This window comes from Hetaerina americana, unplaced genomic scaffold (genome assembly GCF_022747635.1).
Source record: "Hetaerina americana unplaced genomic scaffold, ioHetAmer1.1.p SCAF_9, whole genome shotgun sequence".
In the NCBI taxonomy this organism is placed as follows: Eukaryota; Metazoa; Arthropoda; class Insecta; order Odonata; family Calopterygidae; genus Hetaerina; species Hetaerina americana.
The window spans coordinates 55,837,672-55,852,517 of record NW_027287538.1 but is presented as its reverse complement, the minus strand read 5'-3'; the positions used below and the strand labels follow the sequence as shown (position 1 = coordinate 55,852,517).

The window sequence follows — 14,846 nt, the reverse complement described above, 5'->3', positions numbered from 1 at the left end:
ATATGGTTTTAAGCGTAACAGTCATTATTATCAAGTGAGATCCAATGGCACTTTATATTTGTGCAGAATGTGGATAATTGGTAGTCAATATTACATTTAAATCCTATTTATTTCCTAGTAAAGAATACTCATGAGTCTTATATCCTCAATTTTCTGCAAATATTGTTCAACTTATGGAATCATAAGGAAAATTGACATTTTTATGAACTCTGAACATGGTAATCACTTCTTCTTTTTAAATCTTCTTACTGCAGATAAGAGTTTTTTTCTAATTGATAAACTTGTAAAACTTCTGCTTTTATCAATGAAATATGGAAGACTTTCCTCAAATTAAAATGAAAACTTGATCTATCAATTTTATGAATGTACAAATTTGAAACTTTCATTGAAATTTTTCTTGACACATAATTTTTTCCTGAGAAGACTGTATATCACCATGTTTATATTTTCCGATTTGAGGGTAATCGTAACGATGGAAGAGATATGGATTTTAGAAATTCAAGGCATGTTTGCTGGGTTACAAGTCCTCTGCATCTTTCTTTCATAGAGTTTTTTGTTGCAACCACATGAATTCTTGCAAGATGGGGTGCTTCAGCAATATAAGATATTCCAAGTTTATTTCAAAACTTTAAATTTAAGTAAACTTTTGCATCAACATTAATGTAGAAGTAAAAGCTGAATTTAGAATGAATTAGAGAATCAGACGTGAGAGTCAACAAAATTGTCATTTTTAACGATCATGGATATAGGAGATATGAATTTTTAGCCTGAGAAAAAACATTCATTTGAGTAGTAGAGAAAATTTTTATCCAAGCATTTATATATTTTGGTGATCTAATTAAAGGATTTTTTAACATGGCCATGTTAAATTAGTTTGATTAAATTAAAGAATGGATTAAATTTTTTTTTGGGAAACATTAAACATGGATTAGGAAATGAATATACTTACAGCAGAGCATTCTGAATATTCACATACAAACAGACGGTTATCAGAACTGGTACTTGATACAAGGTCTCCATCACTGACCTGTAATAATAAAGGCATCCTGAATTAGGTGATATGCCTACCTTGGGTGCCTGCTATTACATCATGCAGGCAATCTCATATATGAACTATGATAGGCCTGATGAATTTTTTTTAAAGCCCATATGATAAAGTCTGTGACTTTGCTCAAATTTTGAGATTGCTTGATATCTTTTATTCAAGAAAATTGAAATTTTTGTGGTTTGAAATGATGTATTCCACAATGAGGTTTTTATGATTATTACAATTTTTTTAATATTATGAAATTCATAAAGTAAGTAGCTTCCACTATTTTATTGGAATCCACCCTGGTATTACCGTCCCTTGGAAGCCCTATGATAATCCTCTTCGACAGAATCCCATCTGATCAGAAGAGTTCTTCTTGAGAATTAGCAGTCTATGTATTACTAAATTAGGCACTTACAAGAATTACTTACTGGGGAAATTTTTCAAACACAATATTGTGCCACATTGTATACACTTTTTCTAAAAAAACATAATATTCTGGAGCTCTTCCCCACCTCTCCTGTGTTCGTCCTTTCTATGTGTTCCTATCCCTTTTCCTTATATCTATTTCATGTGAATGAATATATATAAAATATATATATTTATTCATGCTATGCAAATTGACATGAAGCATGGAACATAATAAGTTTCATATTGTACATGAAATATATACACAATTCTTAGTACTTACATGAAAAGTTATATTGTACTGTTTAAGGTTTAACTATGCTGCTTAAATAAGGCTTGCATGCCTAGAAGAATACCTAATAAATTTAAAAACTGCTATATATTAAATCTTAACTCAAGTGTGTGTGTGTGTGTATATATATATATATATTATTAGTGACCAGGTAGAGCTTCTATGTAGATATGCGGAGTATTTGAGGGTAACAGTGTATATTTTTGCATGATTCTAAGATGTGATTGTAAATCTGACTCCATGTTAACTCTTTTAGTTAGTTTTTTGAAACCATGTAAAGTACAGATCTTCCAGTTATCTTGATTTTTTCAAAATAAATACCTCTGCAGGTGATAAAACTAAGGATACATTGCCCTTTCCACAAGTATCATGATAGGAATGAATTGAAATGCCACATACCAAGGGAGTATGCTTCTCTTCATTTTGTGTGCTGCCTGTTGCTCTGTGACTCTGATCCGATAGGGTTCCACTCAGGCCCAGTAGAATCATTTCAGCAGTGGCCTCCTCATCATCCATTGCATCGCCCAATAATAACTGAGATCCTTGAGGCATGGATAGTTGATCTATCGTACACTGCCTCTTCTTTCTCTGTATTATTCTGAGCCTGCGATACTCATCAGGACAAACCTTCTTCCATAAATAGTAGAATTGAATGCACTGCTTAACTGATTTAGTACCAATCTGTAATGAAATGAAGAATTAGAAATTGAGATTTTAAGATAAAAATTAATGGTAGAAAAACCTGTGATTTGGAATAATGACAGCCATTAGGAATAGTTACTGTATTTCCCAGCATAAAATATACACTTTTTTGCTGTAAAATGTGCTAAAAATTAGCCTGCTTATGAGCTGAGGGCACATGGATATGAATTCAGCTTATTATTTGTTAGCCAACTTGCTTGGAAAAATACTTTTTTTTACTCCTTCTCAGGCTTAGAAAATGGTTGCCTTTAGTATAAATTTTGATAATAACAATACTTTGAGGAATTAGTAAGCAATTAAGCTTTAATACTTCCTTGACAGTACTTCCTTAAAAAATTCTCATATACTATGTTGTAAATATGTACAATGTAGTGTGTAGAGTTTCATTTCCTATATAGTGCTGGTGCAAAACTTATATGCATTGCATTGATTAGGATCACAAATTGCTTTCTATTTGGTGTGCATATCTGCTTTTACATACAGAAACTAGTTGTAGCATAGAAAGTTAAAATTAAAAAAATCTAATGGATTCTAAAGAGGGAAAATTTTTATAATGTACTGAATTCAAACTGGAAGCCATGAATTACCCTTCAGAATATGGAAATAGGGCAGCCAAAAGGTACTTTGGCTCACCTACTGAGAAGATGATATGAGAATGGAAGAAGCAGAAGATTGATTTAGTGCATTCAGATAGGAGTACAACTCTGGGTATTTATTTATATATATTTCCAGCATATATTTTGACTCCTGGTGAAGAGAATTCAAATTGGTGCCTATATATGTCAGATTAGATGCCATAACATCCATTAGCTGACACTTATATTTTAAGAAAACATTTGTTCATCAAAATTTAAGAGTGCACCCAGCAATCCATAGCAGAAATAAATTAATTTTCCTTACTTGGCTCATGCAAATCTATTTAAAATTCTTAAGTTCCTGATAATGTTTCAAAATCTATCTACCCATAATATCCATTCAATATATAGCTTCCAGTTGCTCAATGATATTGAATGAGTGCCTAACCATTTAGGTTCTGCTACACCTTACATATAATGCATTGGTAAAAATGTGTATGAATAACACCTCCTATGATACTTTCTAATCATCATGAAACTTGAACCTACGTAAATTTATAAACATAACAGAATTCTTGCAGAAATGGAAGCTGCCAGGGGTTTATGAGAGATTATTCCATTACATAGCTCTTGCCATACAATGGTAAATTGTGAAATCACTACTCAATTGCTAAGATGACCTTCCACTCCATGCTATCTGGAGCCATTCATGTGGGTCTGGGTGCTAAGTCCTTGAGCTTCATGAAATTCTGACCTAGGGCAGTAGAATTACCTATATCATCACCAACCTGATCTTCAACTCAAGTTCATCATCCCCCAGTTAACCATTAAGCAGAGGATTTGCCTTTAGCACCTCATTGTTTACCACTATGACATCAACCAATAAAATGGTCAGCATGTGTACAATGAGATATGTAAATATTTATTGAGGTTGGTTAGAGGGCTTTTCTCAGTTCATGCTGGAGTCTCCCTCTTACTTTGTTGATGAAAGATCCTGTTATATGTATGGGACTAATTTTCTTACTAGTATTAACCAAAATATGTATGTCTTTGACTGCATAACATATGTATGTGCTAAAAATGGGATATTATTGGGTAAATACACTGTATTCCCCCTAAATTTGTAAATAATGTGTACCCTATCCTAATAGTTGCAGTATCTATTGGGTACCAACATTTTTTACCAATATTCAATGAGCATTATGCCCAACTTTCCTGCCAGATGAACACTGTGTATATTTATAACATGTCATGCAAATTCAACTGCCATAATCTCAGCCTAAATTGTAATGTTCTTAGACTAATAATAGAAAGAAATTAGTGTAGGGTGGGTGACTGGAAGAATAAAAAACCATAATGTATTGGCTTAATTCATTATTTGAAAAAATAATTTTAGAAAAGTTTCAGTTGGTATTCAAGAATTTTGATCCCAGTATGGAGTGGGGATTCTATATGTCTTTTACCCCTATTAACAGACCAACATTCTAACTGCCTATGATAAACAAAACAGCTTTTATCATGTTTATATCATGAAAGCCTATCATAAGAAAAATGAATTTCTATTATCATCAGAGGGATAATTTATAATAATGCATCTGTATTTAAAGAGAACAATAAATCTAGGGTTGAAAGGGTACCTATTTTCAAGAAAACCCCAGGTTAGTATTTCTATTAGCAAGTTCAGCTTGCATTGCCATGGCAGCAACTTCAGATATTTTATGGGTGCCCATGCAAAGAAATTTCATGAAAAGTAGTGATTATATTGATACTCTGGTTGGATATAATAGATAACACTTGGAAGATGCATAGATATCCCTTGCTGCTAGAATGACTTAAAATTTTAAAGCTTAAAAAAAAATTTGGGATTGTAATCCTCACATAATTAGGATCTGTAAATTGGACAACGTTAATAAAAATATCTCCTCTCCTCTTAAAATTTAACCCTGTAAGAGTGTGTAATTAAAAATTGACCCTGATCTTATGGATTAAGTATACCTCATATTATGGACATATTCTGAAAAGTTATTGAAATATTTCATCTATTCAGCAATCAGACTATTCTTTTGCCTTTTGAAAGTCGATAAAAATGCAATGGATGCAATGAAAATGAATCAGTGAGAAGTGACTCTTACCTGATAGGAAATATTATGAAAATCTTTATCAAATTTATACAATCCTTGACGGAAGGCATCAATCTCATGTGTAGCCCATTTATCACTTTCAGCATATTGATAAGTGAGGAGTGGGTGACCTTGTGGTAACTTCGGAGTGGGCTGCATGAGCCTCAGCATTGCTTCCTTTAAGTACAAAAAATAAAGCAAGTTAGAGAATGGAATCATTGATACACTCATGTGGGCACATGATAATATATTTGTATCATGGGTTGATTAAACATTTGTTCAACCCACCAGCTACAATAATGGTCAACACTTTGAAATGTATCTGCCAAAGAGAACTAATAGATTTTATATGATTTACTCTTTTTATTATGAAGCAAAAGAGAACAATTTTGTTCCCAAAATATAAAATGAAAATTTTTTTAAAAGTGGAAAGGAAGTGTTTACATTTAGGTGCACGCATCAAAAACTGAAAATTTATGAATATTGATCGTTTCGCATTTAAAAAAAATTGATTTTCAAAGCCAATACATCTGTTGGCAGCAATTGTTCAATGTACTGAGATAAAATAGAATTAATACCCCAAATGGCTCTGAAGTCTATGGTTTTTTCCATGAAGGCCATCTTTTCCTGAGATATACCCTTATCTTGGGGGGAGTTGAAAATTTTTCCTGTGAACTGATTCAGTTTAGCATTGTTTCTTTGATGATAAATAATTTTCTTGCATTTGAAATTTCACCTTGCTTCCCTTCCTGCTTTACCATGCTTCTACAAAGAAGTACCATAGCCCAATTTTTCATGAAAGGAGACATCAGATGTAGACACTAGGTTAACCTATTATTACTTCACTTCAAGGAAAATTTAATAAGAAAAACTGACAAACTTTACATGGAAGATGGGATTATATTAATTTAATTTTAAGATTTTCTAAAATAGCATCTTTACTTACATGTATATTTCCATGGCACATCTGCAATAAATGCAGAGCATATTCCTTATTCTGTCCTCCTCCAGGCACAGCAGCACAACAAGCAAATTCCAAAAACATGTCCACTGAAAGCATAACATTAAAAATATTTACATGAATATGGTAACTTACAGGTTACCTGTAAATGGCTATTAATTTTTTCATATTAAAAAATAATACCAATATGACTATGTATTTTTCCATTTTAAATATATATCTGACTTTTTTTAGTTATTCATCAACATAGACAATATTATGGTACTACTAATGATATGCTAAATCATTTTAATGATAGCTATTTGACTTGAAAATAATCTTCCATCTTGCATGGAATAATTATCAGCACAAAGGAATTGCTTTGCAAGGATTCTGAAAGCTAGTACCCAATGGTGAAGTAGTATTACTAGGAACTTGTTATTTCTAAGCACTGTTTAACTTAAAAACCAGTTGCAATAATACTTAACTATCTTAAAAAGAAAGTATAATGTCCCAACTTAAGAAATAAAAATATATATGAATTATGATGAGAAATCGAAAAGATTTTTCCTTCAACCTTCACAAACTTTGCCCACTACTCTATTTAATATTCCCACTTTCACCTAAAATACACATACTTACCAAATAAGTGAAGTATTCTACCTGCTTTAACTTAACACTCCTTCCTTGATTTTTAACTGATGCATACTACATCTTAATAGGCTGAATATGTACTTTTAATTTGTGACTATTTGACTTTATTTCATAACTTTCTTAATGATTCTTTAATTCCTTTTTATTTTTATTTTAAAGTTCAGGTTAGAATGAAAAACCCTGTATCACCCATACAATACCTATCTTAGCCCATGAGTTATGAATGTTCTTAAAAAAAATTGCTGATACCTCCAATTCACTCTGATCTTCAACAACATGTTCATTTTTCTTAGAATTTCAACTCTGTTGTATCATTTTCAAAATCCACTTAGGAATCAAATACATCCCTCTTAGGTTCTATCCTCATATTGATCAATTTTCTCTTTCTTAAATGACATGAATAGCTTATTGAATTGTTAGAGAAATGACTAATTCACAGTTTACTCCTGGATTGAACAAGTTTGAGGAGGTGAAAAAATGGAGCAATAAAATCATATACATGTATTCTATGAATGCATGTTCAGAGCCATCAGAGACTGGTATTTGGGAAGAAGTTTCCTTTTTTAATGCTTATGTTAAATGTTGACTTTGATGAATTTGGTCAATGCATGTACTTATGCATTGATGTAACTGTTTATAATTGATTACTATAACAAGATCCTACAGCTTAAGACTAATTTACATGGGCACTATAGATATCAACCAAGAAATACAAAATAATAGAATAGCATTGAATAGTTCTTTTTTTAATTAATAATGCAAAGTGGGAAAATATCTCTCTGTGTTAATCATAATTCAATGAGTGTTAAAAGCTTGAATTTATCTGTTCAATATTGTATATTGAGTGGAATAATGCATGAGGTAATAATTATTTGATGAGAAATATTCACTTAGAATTCTAGGGAAACCATTCTTGCTATGAAAAATTTTCAGGGATAACAAAAAACAATGCCATTGGCTGGATGAATTAATGTTTGTTAAAAAATAAAGAATCCGGATATGAGACCAAAAGAGTATAGTATAATGAAGTTTGCAATTAAATCATGACCCTGAAGAGTGTGACAGTTTGTGGGTAGGTTACCCCTAGTCTATGGTAGAGCAGAGTTTTTATAGTTTCACCAATAGTATTTAGCACCCCTCATATAGTTCCACAATGAAGGGAAAGGATACTGCAACTTGAAATAAACATGTTACATATGCAGTCAAGTAATAAACAGTAATTCACTTTGTGGCAGGAATAATAACTCACCTTCACTCTGAGTACAAGACCGTCCGATCATCACAGGGTCCCACAGAAGGTGATCCTGTTCCTCCACCTTCTCCCTCTCACCCAAGTCCTTGGCACCCATTAGTGGGGGGAGGTCTGCCTGGAACCTGGGCCCGATGTTCACATGGGGGGTAGTGTCCGTTTCAGGGGCAGAGCAGCTGAGAGACTGCACAGGGCGGTGCTGGGAGTTGCACTGGCTCCTGTGCTGATAGTGCTGGTGGTTTGGCAATGGTGAAATCCCCCTTTGGAGGCTCCCGTCATCAAGGAGTGCTGTGATTGTTGATGAAGATGAAGACGATGATTCCCCTGACATACAGCCTGTTCATTGCAGCAAATAGCAATGAGTATCCCTCCAAAAATTATCTCTATTTCAATTTCAGCCAAACAATATGTAATTTATTGATGAAAAAATAATCTGCTGTATTTAGGAGGCAATGGTATGTGAAAATGAAAATATACTATGTAGATTCAGGATTGAAAATATTTAGAGGGAATTTTCACCCAAAAATGCAGTTTTTTCTAATGAAAATTAGAATAGGAGACAAAAGTTAATTTTGAAGGAAATTTATGTCAGCTTAATAAGGTAGTAATGGTTTGCAAATAATATTTATCATACAATCAAATTTTCATTTCAATTAAAAATTTTCTGAACAATTACATTATGTAGTTTGAGATGATATAGAGGAAATGATAGAAGTTTGTTGCTTGGCAATGGAGATGGAAAATAATTATTTTAGTGTAACCAACTGAGCTCTGTTAATATGTACACTACTCAATTTCAAAATCATATTTAAGGGATAGAAAATTTATTGCCAGTTAAAATGTTCCCCATAAAAGCGTAAATAATTATACACAACAAACAGATTCAGTATGTTAGCATTCCTAAGTATACTTATATTATTTGGTTAAAGTTAAAGATAGTCCAAACATCTTTTATAAATATTATTAATTATATACCTTTTTAGAAGGAACTGAATTAATTAGCTACATTAATAAACTTCAGTGCATTTGGTGCCTTTTGATTATAGCTTGCATAACTCACATCCAATTAACATGCATGTATTCAAATGGTTTTAAATTTATTGGCCTTTATAAATAACACAGTTTCCCAAGCATGGTGGATATCCTTTATGGTGGAAGAAGACACTTTGCTTTTCTAAAAAGAGTATTTTTACTAAGACCTCGGTTTTATTCCTTGAATATTTTATGCTGTAATAAAACTTAGGTCGTAATAAAAATACTCTGTGTGGAAAAGCAATTGATCATTTTGATGGACTTATTTCTTACCGCAGTAAAACTAGTTGTTGCATATTAAAAAATAATGGCAGTCAATACTTAAGATCCAAAGGTTGCAAAGTTATTGGATATAGTGCGACCTTTGGAACATACGTGTATGCATGGATTGACATATTGCTTTTTTCGGACATCTTTCAGCAATTTCGTCCCAAATCCCAAGCACACAAAGGCACAATGCTAATAAAGGAGTCCCCTCCTCTTTTCCCTCCATAACCCTACTTTAAACAGCCATCGCCCAAGACCCTGATGTCTCAGTGGGGACTAACCTTTCTTGTTGCCCAGAGCAGAACTCAACCTCTGGGAGGCGATCTGCTGCGAGATCCTGGCGGCGGTGACCTGCCAGTAGAGGCCCTGCCCACTGCGCAGGGGGCTGAGCATGGGCGGTGGCGTGTAAGGTGGCGGGGACTCACTCCTACCAGCGGGCAGCGACGACGAGGACGGCGAGGCATCCCTCAGGACGAAGTGGCGCGGGGCACGGAGCTGCGACCCACCCTGGCGGTGCTTGCTCCGGTGGTGGTGATGATGATGATGTCCGTGGTGGTGGCCATGGTGGTGATTCGGGTGTCCTTGATCCCCGCCTCCCGACTGTGACGTCGCTATGTACAGCGCCTCCGGCCGGATTCTCCTGGGGAGAAAGGGAGAAGGTGCCGAAATAAGGGGTGAGTTTTAGGCCACGGATAGAATTTTATAGTTTGGTCATGAAAATAGGAGACAATTAGGTGCCTCTGTAATCAACCAAGAGGTTCGTTTGGTGTACGGAAAAATAATATATTTAACACTGACCCATTGCCTTCATGTAAGAGTCACACGTTTGATACGAGCAGTCGTAGATTTAGGGGAGGCGACCGACAGCTGAGGCAATTTGAGCTATTAGGGATGGATGGGAAAGGAGGAAGGTTCGAGAGAAACCCGGTGTCAACATTTTTACTATTATTAAAAGGTGCCAAGGGGTCAGAATTGCAACGTCGTACGGCGTACTCACTTCAAGCGCTCTCTACAAAGCACCTCAAGTAGGGATCGTGACACCAATGAAAAAGATCTCCTGGATTCGAACTCGAACCATTCGATGGGAAGACAGTAAGTTAGTCACCGAACCATCTTGATCACCTCATTCGATATAATTCACTAAGTAGGCCGTATAATTGCGGAATAAAACCATAAAAGATATAGTATTTAAAAAAATAATGTTTAAAACAGTAATATTTGTTATAAATACAGTTGTACACATTAAGAATGAAGCTTTAACAAATTCGAAGTAGGCTTAATCTATATTATGAGCTAGTTCCCTCAGAGTACTTCATGTATTCAATATATCTATCTAGCAAGGTTAGATTTGGACGACTCCGAAAACTTTATCAAAGCATCGCGATAAAGCCCACTTACTTGCCCTCTCTGATGTAAATATAAAATGAACGTACCTACGGTCGTGAAGCAATGAAATGGGATAGCCGAGACCGTGAAGACCATTTACGCTCTGTAATGTGCAGCTTCATTTCTTTCTAACTTCTGCCAGCCTTCATGTTGCCTAAAAATCCTACTGTCTTCCTTTCTCGACCTCGTTCAACCAACGTTCTCACTCATTTCACGGCCTTCAGCTTCACACTGCCGTCAAAGTTTTCTCCATTCACCTTTTCGACTTTCCTAGCAAAATCCTCTCTTCGCCTATCATATTTAAAACGTTTGTCATCCTCTCAATCCTACTAATTTTTATAATTTGTCACCTTGCTCACATATCAACATTTCAAGTATACATGTACGTTTGAACTCTTGCCTCTAATATCATATTTCACATTCACCCATCGCTTCGCTCCACATTAACGTCTTCAATATTATTTCCTCAAATATTTACTTAGCGTTAGTATCTTAATTCCCATATTTTAGGGTATGCTTCTTTTACTAAAATATTTCTTCTACTAATTCCTCAACTACCATTCACATTTCCCTTTAAAATACAGCCATAAAACATAAACTAACAGCACCACCTGCTTTTAAATACTGTATACCCTCCTATTTTCATGTTTAACCTAGCTTTCCTTCTTCTTGAGAAAAAGTTTCATTTTCTTGTAGCTTACTTCATTTCATACCTCTCACGTTGCTCCTATAAAGCACTTAGAAATAACTGCAGTCCTTGGATCATCTGACTAACTATTGCTGACCAAGAACCAATTTTTTAATTTCAAATGATTGGGGCTTTGGAGTATAATCCCATCGGATTTGGAGTATAATCGAGAAATCATACACATCTAATAATCCCCTTAATAGTTATTTACTCTAAAGTTATGTGATTCTCAAGAAGCGATAACTAAAATGAAGACAAATCAGTACTAGTTAAATAAGATTACAAAAGTTTTCTCCTTTTGAATTCAAAAGTATTTATTAAAAAGTTCAACTTACCCCGTTGGGCTGAGGAATAAATCTTCATCTGGTAGTTCCTCCTTTATCGTTGCGCCTTTTGGTAGCTTGTGGTGGTAGACCTTGTGTTGTTGATTCTGAATCTGGTGGTGCTGATGGCGGTGGCTGTGCCTCACCGAGGCCCTCCCGTGGGGCAATGGTGAAGATGAATTGCTCCGATGGACAGATTCCGATATCGGGGACTCTGGCAGCCTGGGCCTGTACTGGACGCTGGCGGTGGCCGTCGCGACACAGCTCGCCGAGGGCGTCGCCCTGTACTGAGTCGTGGCGGGTGGCGGTGGGGGAGGTAGGGGAGGAGGAGGGGGCGCCAGGGGAGGCGGCGGGGTCGACGTGGATGGAGATTGCTCCCGGAAGAACTTGATCTCCACCCTCCCGTCCACGGCGATGCCGAATTCGCCGTTGTCCCCGCCCGCCAGCCGGAAGGTGCTCCCACCGAAGTCGAACCTCCTACGGCCACCGAACTCCTTGGGGCTACTCGACAGCAGCGGGTCCTCCGAGTTGGGCATCATCCGGGACTGCAACCCAAGGGAATGGTGGTGGGGAGAGAGTGTGGGGAACCCGGCGGCTGGTGGGGTGTTCATTCCCGCGGTCACCGGCTGGCCGCTGGCCGCCGTGAACGAACCCGAGGGCAGCGGCGAGGACACCGACGAGGACGAGGCGGGCACGCTTGAGAGGGAAAGGGGCGATGGCACCGGGGTCGCCGAGAGTGGAGACTGGGCCGCCTGTCGCTCACCAGAGCGGTGGTGCTGCGTCTGCGCGGGCCGCGGCGATGACAGCTCCGGCGGAAGTTCAAGCACGTGGCGGTGATGGAAGAGCGCCGCGGCGTCGCTGCCCTGGGAGCTCTCCTCTTCGTCGACGCCGACACCCGCGGCGACGGCCGCCGCAGCTGCCGCCGCAGCCTCCTCCTCCTCGTCGTCAGGCAGCACCTCAGAGAGAGCCGCCTCGACGGCCGCTGAGGTGGACATGGTTAGTGGCGCGCCGGAATAAAAGGCGGAGAGCGGCGAGGACGCGGCGGCCGTGCCACACTCGGACACGGCGTGTGAGATGACAGACTGGACGAAGGAGTCGTGGGAGTCACCGTTCTCGTTAGGATTGGGTAACGGGGAGGAAGGCATTGGGGGCGGCTGTCGGTGTCCCCCCTGGTTGGTGGCAAACGAGGGCGACTGCCCCTCCTGGCTGGCGGGTGGCGTGGGGTACGTGAAGCTGGGGGAGTCCCCGCTGCGGAGCTGCTGCATGTGTGGCTGTTGGTGGAGGTGATGGAGGGTGTGGTGGTGCGGGAGGGACGGCGATGGCAGGGGGGGCGAGGGGGCATAGCCAAAGGGGACGCTGTCCTTCTCCGGGGGCGATTGGAGCGAGGTCTGCGTCCCGGCCGCCATGACCGTGGCCTGCTGCCGCTGGAAGGCCTCGAACTCGGCTAGCCCGACGACCGACTGAGGTAGCGGAGAGTGGAGGACAGAGTGAAAGGCTTGGTGGTGGTGCTGGCCGTCGGCACCTGACTGCTGGTCTTGCGGGTGGCCGTGGTGAAAGGTCACCGGACTCTGGTCATCGTCGGTGCCGGCGGCTAGGGCGGCCGCGCTCTCGTAATCTTCCAGCGAGCCAATATCTTGATCTTGAAGGAGGGAGGCCGCTTGTAGCTGTTCCGAGAGCTACGTGTATTGACAAATGGAATGATCAAATTTTCATATTTGACAAAATAATGTAGAATTATGTAAAAGATGATTCATATCTCATTCATTAAGCCATCACCAGGTTATGTTACTCAGTCAAATGCTGATAACCTATGTTCATCAAAAATGATTTATTTGTATTTTTAAAAGAGTAGGGTTGACTGTTTTCAATCAAAAATATTTGAAGGAAATTAATATATAATTGAATCGCATAATTAATTTGGATAAAAATTTGTGGCTACCGATTTCTCTAATGTATTTTGTTTCATTACGGCTAGAAAAGGAGATATACAGATTTGGCGGAATGGTGATGGTCATAAAGGAAAAAGTTTGAGTGACCGACTAACAAGGAAATAACCGCCATGGATAGAATGTACATAGAGGTGTAGGAGATATAAAGGCCTGCAGAAAGGATCCTACTTTCTGCAAGGCATACATGACATGACATATTGATAATATGTTACTTTTTCGCTATATAATTTGTGATAGCTTTCATTGAGGGGTTTACATTACCAACTGGGGGAAAAATGGGAAAGGAAGGCATTAGTGGATGGATGCTCTATATTTGTTCGTCATAATTCATACTCGTAAGGTTATGCACCCTGACTCCGGGAGTCGAAGTAAAGTGCTTTTGCTCTGTAGTCACTCCTGCTTTTAGGTACTCTGATACCCCTTCCGTACTTGCCTGTATCGTCTCTGCCAGTTGGGCAGGGTCCACGCCGTGGAGGAGCATCGTTTCCTGGACCGAAACCTGCGTGAATACGTCCTCCTGAAGGGAAGGCGAGAAGTATCCCCCCGTGTCGTCCTCGTCCCGGGCGTACGCCCCGAGGCCCCCGTCCTCGTCGCCCGAGAATCCCGCCAGGGCCGCGGGGGAAACCATCCCCGGCGATCCCCCGGGGTCCGACTCCGCTCGCTGGAGCCTCTTGACCGTGGATGATGGCGAGGAAGGCCTCCGCTCCAGTTGGGTCTGAGTGCTGGCGGCCGCTGCCGCAGCCGCCGCCGCAGCAGCCGCCGCAGCCACCGCCGCCGCTGCGGCTGCCGCCGAGTCCGAGTTTCTGCGAGCGCGGCTCTGCTCGGCCACGGAGGGCGTCGCCTGGGTGATTGAGGGCGCTGCGGGGACGGCGAACCCATTGGGGGTATCTTGCTGCTGGGGCGTGGGGGGCGTTGCGGGATAGTGCGGGGGAGTGGTAGAGGGCAACGGAGAGTGGTAAGAGGAGGAGTTTCCGTTGGTGGTCGCGCCGTCTGTCTGCGGTGGCTGGGAGGCGCCCACCCCGTGGCCGGAGGTGCCTACGGCAGTCCAAAAAGGAGCGTGCGAGTTTCCTGCCATGAGGGGTCGACAGAGAAAGAGAGGGCGGTGGAGGAGGGCGAGCGGAAGATACAACGAAAACGAATGAGAAGTGCTCCGAGGAAAATGGAAACCGATGAAATAAAATAATTACTTCACAAAAATATAAAACATATGATAAACAAATTAAAAATAAAT

At 39.4% G+C, this 14,846-nt stretch overlaps 1 protein-coding gene across 1 annotated transcript in view; it reads right to left on the bottom strand.

The window, feature by feature from the left end:
- Window positions 1-928: 928 nt before the first annotated feature.
- The window catches only part of LOC139698580 (uncharacterized), a 346,726-nt gene continuing 332,808 nt past the window's right edge, over window positions 929-14,846 (bottom strand). The window contains exons 11-18 of the mRNA XM_071597423.1: window positions 14,049-14,650; window positions 11,679-13,342; window positions 9,551-9,909; window positions 7,971-8,306; window positions 6,074-6,177; window positions 5,140-5,304; window positions 2,130-2,411; window positions 929-1,027 (exon numbers count right to left, since the gene is read on the bottom strand). Of these exons, the coding sequence (XP_071453524.1) occupies window positions 929-1,027; window positions 2,130-2,411; window positions 5,140-5,304; window positions 6,074-6,177; window positions 7,971-8,306; window positions 9,551-9,909; window positions 11,679-13,342; window positions 14,049-14,650 (3,611 nt within the window). The remainder of the gene's footprint in view (window positions 1,028-2,129; window positions 2,412-5,139; window positions 5,305-6,073; window positions 6,178-7,970; window positions 8,307-9,550; window positions 9,910-11,678; window positions 13,343-14,048; window positions 14,651-14,846) is intronic.